Source organism: Taurulus bubalis (assembly GCF_910589615.1).
Source record: "Taurulus bubalis genome assembly, chromosome: 1".
NCBI classification, from domain to species: domain Eukaryota; kingdom Metazoa; phylum Chordata; class Actinopteri; order Perciformes; family Cottidae; genus Taurulus; species Taurulus bubalis.
The window spans coordinates 39,230,527-39,251,583 of NC_136589.1; the positions used below are offsets into that span (position 1 = coordinate 39,230,527).

General features: G+C 44.0%; 1 protein-coding gene across 1 annotated transcript in view; it reads left to right on the forward strand.

The window, feature by feature from the left end:
* Window positions 1-21,057, forward strand: part of adgrl2b.1 (adhesion G protein-coupled receptor L2b, tandem duplicate 1) — an 82,075-nt gene that overhangs the window by 32,293 nt on the left and 28,725 nt on the right. The window contains exons 3-6 of the mRNA XM_079220064.1: window positions 2,954-3,167; window positions 7,121-7,230; window positions 10,874-11,674; window positions 20,749-21,045. Coding sequence (XP_079076190.1) covers window positions 2,954-3,167; window positions 7,121-7,230; window positions 10,874-11,674; window positions 20,749-21,045 — 1,422 coding nt within the window. The remainder of the gene's footprint in view (window positions 1-2,953; window positions 3,168-7,120; window positions 7,231-10,873; window positions 11,675-20,748; window positions 21,046-21,057) is intronic.

Below are 21,057 nucleotides of genomic sequence, written 5' to 3' on the forward strand. Positions count from 1 at the left end.
GCCCTTGCTTTGCTCTCCTGAGCTCAATAGACGGCTTAGCAGGCAGGTCAGGGGGAGGAATCTGAAAAGCTACTTTCCTCACAGTCACTCACTGACCAGAATGCTCGATAAGGCTTCGTGTCAACAAGGCCAGGAATAGGGATCACAGCCAATTATGGCGAAGTCAAAGGGGCCACTGTGGCAATTTGACTAAGTGGTCATATAAAAGCATTATTCAATTCCATCGCTGATTGTGCAACTCAACGTTGATCTAAGGTACAGACACGGAGAGAGCAGGCCTATCTCCTTCTTCTTCTTCTTCTTTTTTTACACACAAGCGGGGATCGTGTTATGGATTTCTTCCTGCAGTTTTCTTGACACCGTTTTCCCTGCAGCTGGTGCCCTTCTGTCGCAGTCTTCAACTGCTGCAAAGTTGAGCAGTCAAACAAAGCAGAGAATGAGAGATGAAAAGCTTTTCATACCTCCCAAAGACATTGACATTTGTGCACACAAACAAATCCGCCTCTCTTTCCCAAAAAAATCTCACAAAACTTGTTTAAGCCGAGAAAATCAACACAGAATACCTTCATCCAGAAACCTTTGTTGTCTCAGTTTTTTTTTCTTTCTTAGCTCTGCTTCAATGCTAAGATCTTAAGCAACATTCAGCAAAGTCGACCAAAAAATATATATTCGCTTGAATTCAGCTCTCGTTCTGCAATCTTCTTTATATACATTTTAACTTTTTACACAGATTTGTCATCACTTGCTCAATTACAAGTCGCACAGACAGTCATTAATGAGGCCGAGACTATTCGCAGTTTGGAAGAAGAGGCAATTTGTTCTTCAGCTTGCCAGTTTGGTCCAGATACTCCTCCAATTTGATGCAGTGCTAGCCTATGAGCACAGAGATCTGTACGGGCGACGGAGGAGGAGGAGGAGGAGGAGGAGGAAGAGGAGGAGGAGGCCTGCAGGGCACAAGCCCAATCAATCGCTCGGCCTCCGTTGACAGCAGTCTGCCATTATGCCATCGCGGCCTGATCGATGGGCAGAGTCAGCGGACGGCCAGAGAAAAGGAAGTTACGCAGGCAGATGGCGTGTGCACGCGTGCGTCCGCGAGGGTGTTTTGGCCGAACGACGCTCCCTCCGCTACAGAATTTTAAAACCCCATGAAATGCATTCTTTCTGTCCCGCCGTCTGTAGCTGCCGCGATAAACCCGTCACTCCTTCCATGAGGAATGGCAGGCGGGGGCGATCATTAGTCTTCACCAGTAAAGCCGGTGACTTCACTCTCGTGTTTTATCATCCACCATCCTGGACAGGTTTTCTGAAAGGTTTGGGTAATTGTAGTGGTTATTGGAATAGATCGAGTGACCCCACAGTCCTTCACTTATGGTTGGGCTACACTGACGTCTCCTAATGAGGTGATAAACAGTCCAGCTAAGCAGAATCTACTGGCCATTAGACAGATCATGGCGCTATAATGAAATGTCTAGTGGCCGAAAGCCAGAGAATTCATACCATTAGTTTCATATTTTGTTATACTACGACCACTACTAGTGCAGGCAGAAGTCTCTCCTAATATGGGACGACTCCAACATTATATTCTCAACAATGTTTCACAGATGTGTGTTTGCGAGTGTGACATGTGCAGACTGACGCAGGATATCATTATAAGTGAGCCAGGAACTGCTGGCTGGAAGGAAGGACTAGCAGAAATGTGGGTCGGGGGGTTTCAGGGTAGGAATTTCAAGCCGGAACCATTTCAACTTTGAGCAGTTCAAACAATGCTAATTGCGTCAGGCCCCGACTGTCAGAAGTGTGAGGATAATTATAGCGAGGGGGGGCAAAGTGAACCCGAGGTGGTAAGTGTTAGTACATGACAATGCTCGGGAGCCAATGGGAGCATGGCAAAGGCAACAGGCTGAAAGGAGGGCTAATCAAGAGAGAGCAGTGCAGATAATACAAATGGTAGCTGCCCCCTCTGGGACCTGCTAGTTCTGCAAACAACGGTGATTATTGACAGTTCACGCAGTGCTCCGCTTCTTAAATGTACTTCTTTAATGGAACACATTTGCATGTTCTACTTAGATTTTACCTAATTGTTTTCTCACAATTGCACACTTTAGATTTTTTTCTTTGGATCATTTTAACTTCAGATAATGGATTTATTTCTTTCTTTGTTTTTCCACCCCTTGCTTTTCTCTCTCCCTCTTTGCAAATCTCCATATCTTTTAGTTTAACCCTATTTGTGACATGACATTTTATTACTTGGAAATAAAGAGGAATAACCTATTCCATTGTAACGTGCTGAAAGTAGTGGGAGGGGGGGTCAGATTTGAGTGAAACTGTTACATTTTCCCGAAAGTAGAGCTATTTGGCTGCTCTTCCATCTGCTGTGTTCCATGTATAGATTTTTCCTCCTGTGTGGACTCCAGACTCTTCGATCCCCGACACGGTAAAATAGATTATATTACGCTCCGTTCTGCCGGGATTCTGCCTTTTTCCTCTATCTGTCTTTGCAGAGCAAGTAAAGCAAAAGAAACAAATGAGGGGGGGGGGGGGGGGGGTTGCTTGCATGCTGTAAAGCAAACTATTCTCGGTCCAGATAGGATTGGCTCTAGTGGATGTTCTCTAGGTGGAGGCCCTGCTGATGCTCTGCAGCCTTTGTTTGCTCAGGAATTTATGAGGTTACCATTGGTCTCCAATAACTTAAATGTGATGTCTTAGCCAACAGCCAAGACCACAGAGAGATGGGGAGATGAATTGTTTTGTCTTTCTCCATTCCTGTATCGCGTGTAATGGCCCAACTGTTTAAAACCCGCGGTAAACATTGGACTGCTGTTGCCTATTTATTTTTGTGCCAGTGGATTTTCACCGCACGATGTGTGGTCTCGACTGAAGCCCGGGATCCTCTTCCTCATTAGTTTTATTATTTGTCTAAAGTTTGGTCCCGTTGTCTTTGTTTCCCCTTCAGGGTTCAGCCGTGCGGCCTTGCCTTTCGGGCTGGTCAGGAGGGAGCTCTCGTGTGAAGGATACGCTATTGATCTCCGCTGCCCGGGGAGTGATGTCATTATGATCGAGACGGCCAACTACGGCCGAACCGACGACAAGATCTGTGACGCTGACCCGTTCCAGATGGAGAACGTCAACTGCTATCTCCCCGACGCCTACAAGATCATATCACAAAGGTAAAACGCTGGGGAGACGAGGGATCTTATTTCACAAACACAACCAAAAGCTGGCAAAGTACAGACCTCTTTTTTTCTCTCTCTCTCTCTCTCTCTCTCTCTCTCTCTCTCCTTCTGCGCCTCACATTTCACACAAAAGAAAACGTTTAAATTATCACCCTGCTCTCGTACAGGGCAATTAATCAACATCCCACACCTTTTTTTTTCAATTGTGTCTTTATTCCCTCATTCAACAAGATGTATGTAGGTGGCATTTTTGAAAATCAGTAAAAAACTGGGGTGCAGATTAATTCTGGACAGGCAGGAATTGACATCCGCGCGGTGCGGCAGAGCTCTTCACACCAGCTGCGCGTTGCTGGTGCTGTTTGAGTCATAATCAGTGTAGCTCGGTAAGACTGAGAGGCACATGAACACCCTCTTAAATCCCTATCTGGAACATTGGGCTTGCTTTGTTCAAACACTTGTACCGCATTGAAGTGGCTGTGCCTCAGGTAGTGAGCAGTGCCCGTCATCGTGCCTTTTATCCCGGCTCCCCTCTCACAGGATGCTGCTTCGCTGTCAAAACGACAGCACAGCAACACTTCAGCTCGACTGCTGCTTTACCCCTAGAGGTGTGTGTGTGTTTTTAAAGGGCACTGGATGAACTATGCATAGATAGTAACCAGCGCAGTTCGTCTTCTGATGCTCTGCCCTAACCTGCTCCCCCCCTTAGGCGAACTTCTGAGCTTCATCGCCCACCATCTCACTCCTCTGGGGTTTCTTCCCTGGATCACTCCTGTGTTTACCCTCATAATGATGAACTACAGCATAGCTCGGGAATAGACCAAGTCCTGCTGTCTCGCTCTGTCTTCATATATTTACAGCCGAGTCCCAGCGCTCTCATACAGTAACAGTGGCCTCGCCCCTTTTGGTTTGCACCCCATTTGTTTGAGACGTTCGACTTGCTGCAGTCGAACTTCAAACTTATCTCCGCGGAAGACTCCCTGGAGGCGGTGTGCGAGCGAAAAAGCTTTTGAGAAGACTCTGCACCACAACGCCCGTAGCCAGAATTATTCTAATGATTCAGATCAGAGAAAACGGGCTCCTGACCGTAATTAAGGTCGATGCGATAACCAGAGATGATGAAGCAGTCGCAAAGCTTCGGGAGACCTCAATCAGCCCTCTTTCAGTTGCCGAGCAAACCAGAACCAGGGGGATGTTTAAACGACACAACACGAATTCAACAATTCTCTGCCGACGTCGGGGAGGATTAACAAAAGGCAATAGCGCCGCAGACTAGATAAACAAACACGTTAAACCAGACTGAGGTGATGGGAACAGCAGGACGTCTGCTGAACAGAGTGGCAGTTTTGGAAATTGCGACAAAGCGTAGCGCTCAGCGACTAGTTTTTTTCTGAACAAAAGCAGCTCGATGGGAATCGACAGGCTTGATTTTCAACATCCACGTCGATGCGTTTTATCGGGTGGGCTGGATGAAAAATGTACAAAGGAAGTCTCTGCTGCTGTTTAATATTCGGGTGATGGTTCCTTCAGAGATGTGCTGTTGATGGAGGATGCGTCCGACCTCTCTCTCGCTCTGCCGACCTTGTTCCGGCCACCTCTCTGGTTCCCGCTAGTGTAGTAGGTTCAACAACTATTCAAATGCCAGAGGATAATCTAAAGAAAGCTGTTTCGCTGACTTGCCTTTTCTCATTTCTGTAGCCTCCCACAACAGAATAAATGTTTCCTCTGGTCAGAGGTGCAGCTCTTAGATAGAAAGCAAACACTTTGCCACCACGACACTGTACTCAGTGCAATACAGATTACGTGCAGCAATTTCAGCAGCAGTTTAAAACAGGGGAAGCGTGTCTAAATGCTAAGCAACAACGCCTCCCTTTGCTCCAAAGCATCTACAAAATTGCAGTACAATAGATACCGGAGTTGAATTCTCACTATGTGAAGGAAATTAGCATCGGTGACCTTTCAGCTTATTGTTTAGGTTTTTCCGGCTCGCGACTTTGATGTTTTGCTTCAGTCTCGCCGCTCTCATTGGACTCAATCAAAGCAGGTGTTTCAGAGAAAAGGATCTGTTAGACTGACTGACGGTGCTCAGCAACAGCAACGTCGGACAAAGTGTAGCTTTTCCCCAGGAGTTGGTGGAAACTAAAATCGAGCGAAAAAGAGATCAGAAGGCCAGAAATTGGACTCCAAATTAAGGTTATTAATGCAGTGTATTTTTTAGAAAAGGTCATTATTCCAAACACATTTGCGATATCGACTTAAAAGGTGATAATTTGTGTCTTGTACACAGTTTGTCGCAAAAAAATAACCGAAAAAAAGTACTACATTAAAAGTACTGAAGAATCAAATAAGCTTTCGTGCAGAATGGCTCCTTTCAAGGTCTATATTATTATATATTATTATATTCATCATGTTATTGATGCATCAATAATATAATAATAATGCATGTAAGCAGCAAGGTAATATTGTAGCCAATGGGTGTGGAGTAAATATCATTATATGTTAATTTAATTACAATAATACATACGAATGCATTATGTTAAATGAGCTAATACTATCTGTTGTATGTTGAATCTTGAATAAACTACAAATAGTACAGCACTTGAAAATAGTTTCTACCCTTCGGAGCGAGTGTCAGTCAGACTTATAAACCCAAGAATTAAATCGATTATCTCCGGATGTATTTGAAGTGACTCTGTTGCTCTCATCCGACGTCAGTCGCTTCACGTTTTGATGCGGTGACCCTTCTCCCTCTCAGCAGCTCTCACTGCAGTGAAGCCAGAAAACTGAATATCCTAAGTGCAGCTGGCACCGTAGTCGGTGATGTTTGAGCTGATGCTATTTGTTAACTTCATAATGGACTTTGCGCCTTTTTATTCATATATATAATATTTAATAATACATTAGCTTCAAGGGAAGGTTTTTTGTTATCAAAATGCAGGATTTTGGGGGTGCAACTTGAAAAGCAAGGTCTCTGTCTGGTTAATGTACATTTATTTTGTCGTTAAAAGTGCAGAGTCGGGGCTTTGCGCGGTTGTTTGTGTGGTTGTTGTTGTTGCTGCACAATCCCATTTTACAGCGACAGAAAGCCTCTTGAATTACTGATGATTCTTTGAAAGTCATGTCCAGTGTTGAAATGTACGTCCGACTTGCATGACTGCTACTGACCCTCTGAAATATTAATCTCAGGCGTGCAAATTGTTGAATGTCTATTTTGGTGCCAGTTTCTTCTTGTTTGCATCTGTTACTGCTGACGTTATTCTCAATCCCTCGGCCTCAAAAGAACTTGATTGAAGTGGAGCCAATTTCACTCTATACAGTATTTACACAAACTCCATCCTCTGCTGCCCCTTCTCCCTCTATAACTTGAACTTCTTCAGCACCCAGAAACATCTGCAAACACACGCACAAACACACTATCTTTGCAATCCACTCATCAGCCTTTCAATGCACCATTCTCCATTATTTCATTCTCGAGGGCAAATAACCTCTCTTTAAAAGAAAAAAGACGTCTGCGTCTTGTATGTTACATACATGCAGAGGAGCAACCATTCCAGTCCACTCGCATGTCATCGCCACCTGTCCTGTGTGTTTTAATGAATGTCTTCCCCTTTCAATAGCGGTATGAAGACGCTGTTAAAGGAAATGCCATTGCAAATTCCTAACATGCCTTTAGAGCTGCTCTCTCGCTCTCTTATTCATCATCACATGTTCATTTACATTCATTTCCACTTCCTTAATGCCTTCATTCCTCTCTCTGTTTGCCAAGGTGTAAGCTAGAATGCATATGTGACAGTCCTGGCCTGGATTTTCTTCAATTCTTTTGTGGCCGTAACAATGAACTCCCCCCCCCCCCCTCTTGCTCTCTGTTATTTAAATGTGTCTTTGCAGAGTGCTCTTGCTGTGTGTGGGTAGTCATGATGAAATCTCTGGTCAATCTTTGTTTTTTCTAGGTGCAACAACCGTACGCAGTGTGTGGTTGTCACTGGCTCTGATGTCTTTCCTGATCCATGCCCTGGCACCTACAAGTACTTAGAGGTCCAGTATGAGTGTGTTCCCTATAGTAAGTATCGCCATCCAAATCTCACACTGAACTTTATTGTGTGCTTTTTTTTTAAAGTGTCTGTAGACTAGATGTGCTGTTTGCTTTACAGATGATACTTCAACTGGAGGACTAGCTTTGATCATGATAATTTAAACTGACGTCAGTTCACCAAAATTACAAATACGTTTTCAAATGAATTTGTATTTTCTCATTTACCTCCAGTGGAATCCAGCCATGCAGATAGTTTGGGCTTGATTTGTGCTTTTTTTTTTAATATCCGTCTTCAGGGTTGGGTTAAGATAGCTTGCTTCCTTTTTGGATCTGGTTCCCGGTTGGCAAAATACCCAGATTTGTCAGGCTCAAAGGCTAAAGACCCCCTCATTGGACCGTATTGTTATTTATGTAAATGAATGTTAATTCTGTAATGGCTTCAATGAAACTGCTGGTTGTTGTCTGGTTAATATGCTTGCTGCAAGCCAGTGTCTGAACTCAGCCAAAGAATGTTTGTGAGGGAGAAGAATCATCACCTTTTGTGTTTGTAGTGCAACAAAACCAACTTCTTTACATATCATATCAATATTTTAAGCCCCGTCTCAAGTGTTAAGAGCAAGTAGCTCTGGAAAAATAAGCTCCAGGTTGTGAACATGAAAACTGTGTTTTAGTGCAAGTGAATACAGATAGAAATGTAATTAGTTCTAGTGATACATAAAAATTATGAAAACTAAACCTTATTAAATTTGAAAAGAGATTTAAAAGGATCGAGAACACTGGATTTGGATTAAATGCAATGTTGTTGAACTCCATCTTTGTTCACGTTACATTTATGCTGCAGTGTAACTCAACTAAATGGACTCTGTGGTTTGTAGCTGGCTGCGCTCACAACAATGAAACATGGCGTTAAGAAAATTTCAAAAGCAAAATATTTTCCCCACAAACAGTGTTCCTGTTGCTCTGGATAATACACAGAAAACTTTTGATTGGAACACCTTTCTACTTAAAATAAAAACAAAATAGTTCCTTTGTTGCTGTGAGCAACACAAACAAGATTCCATTCACCTGCTTTGTGGATGGTGATGGAAAATATTTCCAAACCCTGGCAAAATACAACCAAATCTATCTGCATGACTGGATACCAGTAGGGGAAACTGAGAAAACTAAGAAAACTGAGAAAACTGAGTGAACTGACACTTGAAATGGCTTCAATAACAGTGTAAAGATCTGATGTCTCTTGCTGCGATAATAATGGAGAGATTACACAGAAATGGGTCCATTAGAGGTCTTACATTAGCAAATTACATTCACTGATGTCCTGTGGAAACAGACTTCTAGAGAAAAAAATGTCTAACTGGGAAAAAAGTTTAACAAAATTCCCGCAGTCGGTCATGGATCCGCTTTAGTGTTTCGGAGTGAACATGATTTAATTAAATGTGCCACAGAGTTGGTTGAATCTGGCCTTATTCTAACCTCGGTCTATCGTATCTGATTTGAGTTAATCTACCTTTTTAAAAGGGTGTTTCAGAGTAGTTTATAAGAGCAGCTCGAGGCTTCATCGCTGCCTGTGAAAGTACTTAGTATTTAAATTGATGAATTGTAAACATCTTCAGAAATATTCACCCTCTTTTTCTCTTCTTTCAAACAGACCTCCCTTTCACCTCCTGTCCCGTTCTCTCTCTCCCTCCCCTTCCCCAACTAACCTCTGTGCTCTCATTTTTTTAAACTTCTAATCTTTCACATATTGTCCCCCTCCCCCTCTGCCCCCCCTCTCTCCTCCCAGAATTTAAGCAGCTTCAACAGTCCACTAAAGAAACTCCATATTAGGCCGACTGCTCATCAGTCATGTCATGTGCTGTTGCTCTCTTTGGCTCATTGAGGAGTTTGGTGTGTAACATTAGGGGCCGTGTCATGTTTTACGTGTGCGGGCGAAAGAGCTTGGAGTCGAGTTTTGAATTTGTGTTTATAAAGGCTGAACAGATTCCACCCTCAGTCAATACATGCCAAAAATAACTTCTGTGATGTTTCTCTAAGAATGCTATCCATCTAAATATGACCAGGAGATTTTTTTTTTTTTTAATTTTCCCCTTCTCCTGCCACATAGAAGTCACTTTTTTTTTAGAGGGATTTATTCTGCTTTTACATCGGCCAATGCATTTTTTTGTTGGCAGTTAAAGACGGTAGGAATGAAAAGTTTAATGTGCTGGAAAAGCGTTGGCACATAGCTTGTCTCCAGCCATAACTTGTCTGTTTTCATATCCTAGGATGAGAAGACGTTGCACTGACAAATACTTTTCTCCCTCCACCGCCCTCTAACTCTTCTTCCCAAAGCAGCCTTGCAGTTCATCTCATGGTCATATCCTCCAGCTAATTCTTCTCTTTGTACCTGGTAGTTGACTCACGATAACCTTTCTCTCCCTCTTGCACTCTTTTTTTTTTGCTTTCTTTTCCAATGCCTGAAATAGAAGTGGAGCAAAAAGGTAAATGAGTGGTCTGGTCCCACAGCCCCTTCTCCCCTCCCCCTCTCTGGCTCCTTGTTCTGTGGTGTTGAGTCCAGCTCCCCTTCACGTCTCCCCCCATCCTCCTTCCTGATTGCCTCTCCTGTCAAATGCTAAACCCATAAGGAGGATTGTTTGCACCCATGGAGTCCAAAGTGAATTTCTAAACACAATTTCAAATGACATCCTTGGTCATCAAATGTAGTTTTTTCTCTCTCGCAATGTGAAAGAAAACACCAACTGTTGGGTGTTGATTTGTTCCAGGGACTCTTGCCTCTCGCTCTGTGTGAACCCTTGAAGAATGAGTAGTTGTGTGTGTGTGTATTTAGTCTTATTTGGCGTAGTCTAAGTTTGCTTGGCCCAACTTCTGCTGCACCCATAGCACGTGATGTGAAATAGCAGTGATGGCTGAGTGAGATTGGCACGGACAAAAAAAAAAAGGAAAACAAGATTTCACTGTGTCCCTTTATCCCGAACCAATTAATTCAAAAGCGTCCAAATGGGAACCTTGCCATGGCCTCTCTCAACCATCAGTGATTACTCCTGTCTTCTGCCCCAGAAGTAGTGAAAATCCTTTACCGCTGTTGTCCGATCATAAGCCCCGACCTCCACTCTCATCTTACCTCTGCTTTGCTGCCGCCACCCCCATCAACAACCTGTTGTTCACTCTTATCCCAAGATGTGAAGTCTGTTCCCTTTTCATTTCGGTTGACGACCTCAGTCATGTCAGTATGCATGTGCGGTGTGTCCGTGTATACAGCTGTTCGTGTGGCATTTGACGACAGAGACAGGCTGGTGTTTAAAAAAAAAAAGAAAGCAACTCTACTCCTCATTTTCCATGTCTTTCATTTGCAGGATTGTGTTCCCTTTTTGTTCTTGTTTTTATTTTGTTTGGTCCCTGTTAGGATGTAGCGGCAGACCCTTGAGACGCGGGCTCACGTTACCGTCACCGTTCTCATTCAACGGCACCATCATTTATTTTCTTTTTTCCCCTATCCATTAGCACTAGAACGAAAATCATTAGTTAAAAAACATTCCTCCCAATCCCTGTTCTCTTTTATCCCGCACTTCAGTTGTAACAGCAGCAAGACTGATGCGTTTCAAATGTGGTGCCGTCTGTTTGAAATAAGTCGCCTTACCGTATTTTGTTCCACTCTCTTCTCTGTCACTAGTTTTCATTTGTCCCGGGACTCTGAAGGGTGTAGGCGACGCCACCTTCCTGTTCGAGGCCGAGCAGCAAGCGGGGTCGTGGTGCAAAGACCCTCTGCAGGCCGGGGACAAAGTCTTCTTCATGCCCTGGACGCCGTACCGCACCGACACCCTCATCGAGTACGCCTCTCTGGAGGACTTCAAAAACGGCCGCCAGACGACCACCTACAAACTGCCGCACCGCGTGGACGGGACGGGCTTCGTGGCCTACGACGGTGCCATCTTCTTCAACAAGGAGCGCACCCGCAACATCGTCAAGTTTGACCTGCGCACCCGCATCAAGAGCGGCGAGGCCATCGTCAACAACGCCAACTATCACGACACCTCGCCGTACCGCTGGGGCGGCAAGACCGACATCGACCTGGCGGTGGACGAGAGGGGCTTGTGGGTGATCTACGCCACGGAGCAGAACAATGGGCGCATCGTGGTGAGCCAGCTCAACCCCTACACGCTGCGCTTCGAGGCCACGTGGGAGACGGCGTACGACAAGCGCTCGGCCTCCAACGCCTTCATGGTGTGCGGCGTGCTCCACGTGGTGCGCTCGACCTACGAGGAGAACGAGAGCGAGGCCAGCCGGAGCCAGATTGATTACACATACAACACCAAGCTGAGCCAGGGCGAGTACACCGACATCCTCTTCCCCAACCAGTACCAGTACATCACCGCTGTGGATTACAACCCCAGAGACAACCAGCTGTACGTGTGGAATAACTTTTACACCCTGCGCTACGACCTGGACTTCGGGCCGCCGGATCCCGCTGAAGGTGAGCACCTCTCTCTCGTGTCTTTTTTTGGGGGGGTTGAATTCTCTGCGCTTTGTGTGAGCGCTTTGTTGTTTGTATGCAGCGTGGCATGTCACAGATGGCTGCCTATTTTAATTTTGGATGCAACTCAGGTGTGATGAAGAGAAGTGGGTTGTGTTAGTCTTGGGGAAAGTGCTCATTTGCAGACTGACATTACAGAGTCACCTCGGAATGAGGGATAGCCCTCAGAAACCCGTTTCTTTATTACCATGAGGCAAGCTGAGGCACTTACTCCAGCAGGAGCTAGGACCCTATCAAATTATTTAATCTATCTATATATATATAATACTGGGAATACATTTTAGAAGTATTGTGCACAAGACAGAGGTTATCCTCTTTCCCCTTACCGTGGGATTTCAAGTTGTGTTGCCATGGCTACCTTTTTTCTCTCTTCCACAATAGATCAGGAGATAATAGCCATCCTATTGTAGCATGATATTTTACAAAGCACCAGGCTGAAGTGTGTGTGAGTTGTGTACCACATGGTGAATCAGCGCAGCAGAGGAGCTGGAAAGAGATCAATTACAGTGAAGAATCCTGTCAGGCGGGTTCGAGCGTTTAAATTAATCTGTGAAGTGCTGAGAGGTGACATACGTGTCATCAGACAGGGACCTTTACATTAAGATGATTATGGGCTTAATTACCTGTCTGCAGTCACCTTATCCTTACAGAGCCGGGTTGAGTCTCCTGCGTGAAGTGTGGGTGTGTAAAGTGTGTGTGTGTGTGTGTGTGTGTGTGTGTGTGTGTGTGTGTGTGTTTGGGGGAGGGTTACGGGATCTTGACCCGACTTCTCGTTACGTTAGAAGCTCAGGTTGCCCCCGAGCACGGGTCTGGATTAAGTTATGATTTTTTAACTTCTGGATATTCGGGAGGGGGTTTCCTGGGGGAAATCTGATTCTTGACCCGAGCTGCCGAATGCAGGGAGGAGGAGGAGGAGGAGGAGAAGGAGGAGGGAGAGGGAGAGGGTGGGTGGAGGGTAGCGCTGATGTCTCAATGGCGGCTGTGTGCTCCTGAACTCTGACCTCTTGTCAACAAGTATGTTTGTTTTCCTGCCATTCCCTGGAATCCCACCGGGATGATAACTCGACACTCCGAGGGGGTGCGTCCGTTCTGCCAAACAACCCGGGCCTCAATTAAGAGTATGTTGGAGGACATGTGAAAAATACTCCAAACTTTAATGAGTTCTCCACGCATGCAAACTGCCTGCTCAACTGTTCCCGTCCTGATGTATGTAAATGTAATTAACAACTGAATTATCATAATTACCCTCCTTGTCTCGAAAGAGGCTCGGAGAGGAGGAAAGTGGCCGTCGCAGAGCATTTTCAATGAAGGGTTTAATGTGTTCTCTCAGCTACTGTAATGCCTCGGTAAACATAAATGCCACATAGGCTTAGCGTTGCCGCTTGCATCGGGACCAGTGCGTTTAATCATCAAGGAACCCAACAGAACACAGTTGTTGATTTCACTCATTATTCTAAATACCGGCGTCCGTCCGCGGTTTTCCGTTATTGGGATCCAATCAAAAGTGCGTGCCTGCTGCAGAACTTGTCACTGTGTGTCATTAAGTGTGTTTTATGGGAACATTTTTGAAATGTTGCGAGCTCAAGAAGGAGAGAGGAGGCATCTCAAGATGCCACGTCCAGCAGCAGTGTGAATGGCACTTGAAAATAATTGGTTCTTGTTTATTAGTTTTTTTTTCCACATCTACACCTTTAACTTCTTTACTGTGAAGCTATTAGGATTTATTGCTGCCCATGATATGGCGTTGAATTAAACAACCTATTCTGCAGGGTAATCTAATGGTGCTGAAATAATGTCTCTCTCTCTTTCTCTGAAACTTGAGGGGCACTCGAGGCGTAAAGGAAATTAATTGTGCCCATTAAGATTCATCGACCACGGAGTGAAGTTACACCCAAACCCAGTGTATTTCTCTTCGTTGTAGAACTCGTGTAACACAACGAGCGTCCGTGTCCTTTTCTGTCAAAGGCTTCAACCTTGACTGTAATGCTCATCCTAGAGCGGTGCTGGAGTGTCTGCAGGATTAGGGGTTTTATAATAAGGGAGTTTGAGCAAAGTGATCAAAGCAGAAAATAATTGACCTCAGCAACTTGTCTGCACGTTCCTTTACCTTGTGCGGAGTGTTTGTAACACTGCAGGTTTCTTAATTCGGGCCCTGGTTGAAGTGATTAGCCGAAATCTATCCCCATATTGATCTTTTTAGCTTATTGTTCCAAACAATTCGCACACATTTAAAGAAAATGCCTTCCCTCCGCTAATGCGTTGTGAACACAAACCAGCAATGATCAATACCGGGAGAGTCCTCCTCCTCAGAGGTCTCTTTTAAAAGAGGTGCACGCCAATAAAAAGCACAACAAAGCGTCCGCCGTTACAACATTTAGAGGGACACCGGTAATGCATTCTCTGTGATGTGCAAAGAAATTAACTGATTTCAGTCCAAAGAATGAACAGTCAAGAGGAGCAAGCAATTACTGAGAGCATTTCCAACTAACAAGGAGAGAAAGGAGAAAATTAATTTGTATTTGAGGCAGTATTGATCTGAGGCCTTAAAGACGAGACGAGGGCCATGAAATGAATGGCTTTGTCCAAAAGGCTTAGCCACTCGGTGTAATCTGGAAGCAGCGAGCACAAGTGGGCTCTGTGCCGAGTTGAAATGTCACGTAAAACCACAATTTCATATCCTACATGCCTCATGATAGATATCTATATTCACAAAGCTGGCGTTTCTTCTTAGCTTTTTTTTTTAGCTCAGCTATTTTGTGGCTAAACCCAAACTGTGCACCTCGCTGCACTTTGCGCTGCTTTTATATCCCTGAACGACGCCTCCAGGTGAGCCGTCGAGACAGAGGACATTTATAGATGTATCATGCACTAAGCCTGTGTTCCACCCTCTGAAGCACGATGTTCGGCAACAGGAATAGAGGCTGAAGCGAAAGGAGTCTGGAGATTTGCAGGAGCTCTAATTGTTCCGCTTCTCGCCGAGCGTGGATCAACACTTTTCAGATTATGGCGGGGAATTGTTTAAGTGTACGTAATAGCCGTAGACGACGGAGACTTTTTGGAGTGTATTTCTGTCTGTGCATACATTTTCCTGTCTGCATGCTTGTGTCTTTTATTGTGAGACACCTTCGTCTGACTCGGACCGTCTAGTTGTGACGTGCCATGTCTGCCGCTCCACACAGCTCAGTTTCAGGCCTCATAAATTACTCCTCACAGACACAGTATATGTCCGGCAGAGCTTTTTCTGTCTGCTGCTCTTTAAAGGTCGACGCCATCAGCGTTCTTTTCCATTTTTTGTTTCAAAGGGAAACGCCCACATGAGTTACGCTGATCAATAAAGTGGTGGGTTATGTTAACGGTCGCTGTGCTACTTTTGGAAATGACCGAAAGGGTTCGGTGGGATTTTTAAAGGGGGGGTGTTTACATATTCCCGTGTACTGTTTTTGACAAAGGAGTCTGGTGATGTTGAAGAGAACGTTAATATATTAATTAAAGGTTAATCCCTTTTAGCGTACGCCATATTTAGAATATTTTCACCTCTTTACCTTGTCATTAGACGGCCTTTCTGATGGGTAGTTGAAGCTCTCTTTAAAGCCACAAGACTCCATCGACAACAAAGAGTAATATCGCTGCATTGATCGGTTACTTTGTTGGTGTTATTGGGTGGCTTTTGTGTGTGTGTGTGTGTGTGTGTGTATATATATATATATATATATATATATATATATATATATATATATATATATATATATATACATGTATATATATATTAGTTTGGATCAAAAAGCAGCAACTATAGAGAGAGAGAGATTTTTTTTCTAAAAGGGCTTGGAGAAATAGGTTTATGATGCTAAAACATACAAAATTTAAACGTTCAGATTTGAATACATGAGGACGCCACTTAATTACAGAAAGGAAGAAAAAAAAAACAATCATGGACCTGCCCTTTAAAGAACAAGAGTCAATAAAACAATGAGGCCACTCAACAGTTTCTCAACGACTTTTTTCATGTTGCCGAAGTAAAACAAGATAAACACATATTTCACAGCGAAAACTGCAGATTAATTGTCTCGTGGCCGTGTACCTTCCATGCCAAGCTGTGTGCTCCCGTCTAGAAGGGTCGGATGAAGCCGAACAGCATGAGCGCATATAAACAGCCTAATGTAAAATTCATGTCTTCTGGGACTTGTTTCTCTGTCATTAATTACCAGCACTGGCTCTAGGTAAAGAGGCAAAAAGACCAACTGTAGCTCTCGCACAGTTCTTGTCCTCTGAGACTGTCTTGTTATTGAGTCAAGCTTGAATGCACAACGAATAAAGATGTATGGAGACCCGCACACATGCAGAGTCGCGCCACCTCTTACTTATTGTGGCCTCGACACGGCGATTAGTTGGGTTTAAGCAAGCGTTTGGGGCAATTCGGGAAATACATTTATTCGCTTTCTCGGAGATCAATACCACACTCCAGTCTGTTCAGTTATTATGAAGATAGCAGCTGGTTAGCTTAGCTTAGCTTAGTTTAGCTTAGCGCCTGGAAAGACAGCTTGCCTGTCGCTCTCGAAATGTAACAAAATCCACCTACTAGAACCTAACGCTCACAAAACAGTGTTGCGTAATTTAGTAATGTGTTACAATAATGTGTGAATATTTATTCCAGTACAGTTGCACTTTGTGAACCCTCTTTTGACAATATGCGCTTGACTTGTTCGCCAGTGAAGAAACTGTTCTCTGTTTCTACACGTTGAATACAGAATGCAGTAACGAGTAACTCAGTTGTTTTGCTGTTGAGTAATTAGTATCATTTCTTTTTCAGTGAGTAGTGTGTAATGACTCATTTATTAGTAGTAAGTAATACCCAATGCTGCAAATTAACATTTTACATCTTGTATGTCTAATCCGTCCCAAAGGACATAATGTAACAACAACAACAACAACAACAACAACAATCCAAATGTGAATGGTGGCTCAATAATATACATTTTATAAAAAAACATATTTAGTTGTTCACCTGACGTTGAGAAATCAGTGAAACTGCTCGTTAACTCAACAGAAAGGCTCTCAATGCATTGCTTTTCCTCCTGTTCTTCCGGTCCGCCGCTCTGTTCACACAGTATGATAAAAAGAACAAAAACCCGCCACAGTTTGCTCACCGTGTTTAGAAATATGTGCTGGTGCAACAGGTGCTTTTTCCGTTCGAGGACAGCTAACTTCCAAGGGAGAGAAAGGAGGCCGTAGCACACATTGATTGGTTTTCAGCCTTCAACAGAGCCCTCTAAAGTAGAGATGATTTCTAAACTGAGCTCTGCCGGTTCGATATTTTCTTTTGTCTGTTTGTCATTGTACTCGGAGGATTAGCCTTGTGAGTGATTCTTCAAGATTCAAACCAAGTGAAAACAGCTTGATTTGGCCGTGAGTTGCCATTGCTCTTCCCTAATGGCAGGTATTAGGCGACTTATGATCCATTCATCCTGGCGTGTAGATCATTTTTACTGCTCCGACTGTATGTGTGTAAGAGGAAAAATGCTTTTTTAGTGCAGCGGTGCAAGCGCAATATACATCTCGAATCTCAGGTTTTTTGTCATCTTCCCCACAGATTCCTAAATGACTCTCGGGGGCTATAAAGTGATAAAAACTAATTCTGCTTCATCCCTGATGTCTTGATTGATGCTCATGCATAATGGTTTCCCCTTTTTCTTTTTGCTCCGTTTTAATTTACACACTCCGGTTTCGACTCCTCTGACAGCCATTTTTTTCCAAGTGTTCAATCTCAAACTCTTCCATTATTTACAAGAGGTATTATTCAGCATATGGCAACAGTATGCCTTTGGTGTCAGATTGCCCGTAAAGAGTGACTTCACCGCCTCTTGAGAGGAATGGCAACTAATTGGTGCAGCCCTCTCTTGGCTGAGTGCTACCAGAGGACACGCGGCTCTTGCTGGAGGTGAATGCGCTCCTCGCAATCAAAAGAAAATTGCCGCGCGCTCGGTACAGAGACATCAAAATCCGCCCACGAATCCCGAGACTTCTGACGAGCGTGTTACTTGATGGTCGTGTTAAATTAATAATGTTGTTTATTCACTGTTGTCGATGTCCTTCAAACATCACACTCCGATAACCCGAAGACATGCTGACTGTAAATAGCCACAAAGATCCTATCTTTGTCTTTGATTAAAAAGACTCACTCAATCGGATTAATGAATGCGATATGTTTTTATGATTCCGCCTGAGAGACTGAACATGAGAGAGTCAATGACCAAGTGTCTGGCAGCATGAAAAAGAGTGATATGATATGGTAACATATAATGTATAATTCATTAGGATTTATCTCCACTGGATTGTATGAGTGATTAAGGGGATTAGAAGGACCACTTACTGTTATTTTCATTTTGGTTTAATCTGCCAAATTATTTTCTTATATCAATGGGTTAATCGTTTGATCCCTAAAAAAATCAGAAAATAGTAAAAAAAACAAAAACAATTTCACAATATCCCAAAAAGGAGATATCTTCAAATGGCCTGAAAACCCAAAGATTACTTTGACTATTATATGAACAGATAAAAAGCGGAGACGCTCACCCTCTTGCTCGAGTGATAACTACAGAACAATGGGTATTTATGCTTGAAAGATGACTCATTAGTCCTCATGAAGCAGATCAGCATTTCTGACTGTTAATTTGTGAACAAATCATATTTTTAATAAATGATATTCAGTGTTACAGAGCAATGCCTAAGATTTGAAGCCAAAGTTAGCAGAACCACATTAGCTCACTTTTAAAACACAAATCCCTGGCACAGGCTTCCAGTCTGGTTCAAATTGTGAATATTAACTGGGGGAGTTTTGCCTCCAATAATGTTAAATTGAATTATTATTTTGGGTTTCAGACTGTTTGTTCAACAATGTCAATGGAAACTATTGTTGATGTTTTCCACCACTTTTTGTAGACTAAATGACTGAAGAGCATAAGATTGATGAATAATGAATACTAAAAAGAGAAATTATTTGCAGCCCTGACATGTAGATGTTGGCAAAAGTATTTTTTTCTTTACGTTGCACTCAATATCCCCCGTTTTATGCATCTCCTCTGAATTGATTGAATCCCTAATGATAATATATGTTAAAAGCATTTGCAGAGATGACAAAGTTACATAATATGACTCAGTCCTGTATAATAATGTTTGATGTAGTGTGGGTGGTGGAGGGCTTTGGACCCATGACTTGGAGCGATTTGGTCTCGGGAGCCGGTTAATCAGGTGATGACAGCAAGCTGTTACAGGAAATGCATATTAGGGTTGTAGAAGAGCAGAAGTTTTCTCAGGTATGGGGAGGTTTAATATTTTCAAACCCAATTAGACTTGCCCTTGTATTGCATTATACGCGGATATTGAATCAACAGCGTCAGCCGATGAATCATCTCACTTTTCCTGAGACAATAAAAAAACTTCACTGGCAGTACATATATTTGAAACACTTTTTGTTCAACCTCCTTAAACAAACTGAGTTATAAACTTTATATATATAATATATATATATATATACTTTGGCTGATCCAGTTTTTTCACATTTCCACACGTTTTTGTTGCTTTTATAGCCGCGGGTGCTAAATGGAGACTTCATCATTTTATAGGAACATGTCAGCTGTTGCTTTTGCCGCCATGCTGGCCTGCCGACCTGTGAATGTGCAGCTGACAGACACACTATGAGTGAAAGTGTAAAAAGGTAATTAGCGAGGGCTTCTGCCAGGGGAAAAGGTCACGGAGTAAAATGTCAGCACTCGGCCAACACCGCCGGGTGGTTTGGGGGGTTTATTTTTCTTCTAGTTAGCACCGCAGGAAGACTGTCTTCAACCTCCTGTGGCCTTCTGACCACGTCGGCGGATATCAGCTTTGTAATAAACTCAGATATTTCACTGGAATGAAAAAAAAGAAAAGAAGAAGAAGCGAAGATTCCCCTGACAGGCTGATTAGTGTGAAACGTGAAATGTGGGCTTTGTCACTCTTCTCTCTCAGGAAATGGAGATATGTGTCTGATGATGGAGTGTCAGATAGCATGATATTGCATTTTCCCAAAAGCACCCGGGGAACGTGAAGACAACACTATAGTGCCTTTCACAACGCCAGACCTCATTGTGGGAGGCTGCTTTTTATCTCTAAATATGATCCGGTGGTTGTGGGTAAAAGATGGATGATCATTCATGCAGGAGAGGAGTATACCCGTGTAGCTGCACATTAACATTCACTGTGTTTTCCTCCTATACATATTGGCTATTCATACTGTATACGATATATAGATTTCCTATTTCTGCTCTCATTTCCCAGTTATCTCCCGGCTCTCTGCAGCAGCGATCCGTCTGTGCACACGCAGTCATTTTTAAGCAGCGGCACACCTGAGCAATGGAGCAAACACGAGCGCACCGGCACACACACGTGTGTGTGCGTGTGTGCATGTTCACACACCGATTTGCTTCGCAGGGGAGGCGTGGATTGAATACATTGGAATCGCATTATTGCTGATGTATGTTTTTCGCCCGGAGCGCCGCAGTTCTCCTTCCGCACACCCAGCTTTATCAAAGTGAGAGAGATGAACCCGGCAGAACAAAAGTGAAATGCAGACAGGCTTTGTCTTCATTGTTGACATTTAATCAGCCCAAGGTACTGACTCTGTTGGGAGGAAATCACTGCTTTGTCAAAGGATGCCCCGCCACCACTGCTTGTCTTATTTATGGGCTTTAAGTACACTAAAAATAGCAAGAGAAAGATGTGTCACGTTGACAGTTGCTGCCTTGATTTTTTTAATTTTTTTCGTGAAGGTGCAGCAAAGAGGCGGAGTTACGGTTGAAAGCTGCATAAAGCTTTTTTTATTTCCAAGAATTATGGGCAGCAGTAACTCTGGCAATACCAACAAGCCACAGGACTCCAAACAGTTGCAGTTCCCCCACTGCTAGAAACGATGGGAGTTCAAGGCAAGGACATTTATGACTTGCGCTCTAACAGCTCCCGCTCTTCTCTCCACCTCTCAGTGCCAACCGGCGAGGACTTCTCTGCCTTGCCGTCTGTGCCAAAGACCACGACCTTTGCCACCACGCCGGCGTCCACCGTGAAAGGGCAGGGGGACACCACCGCGGCGGGCGCCGATCCACGCGACGGGAGGGACCCGTTTGAGGAGAACCGCGGCTCGGGCACGGCGGAGCCCACCGTCGCCGAGCTGCCGCCGACACCCAGGCGCTTCTGCGAGGAGACCAAGAGGAGAGCCATCGACTGGCCCCAGACCCACACTGGGAACAGCGTGGAGAGGCCCTGCCCCAAAGGGACCAGAGGTAGGCCCGCTG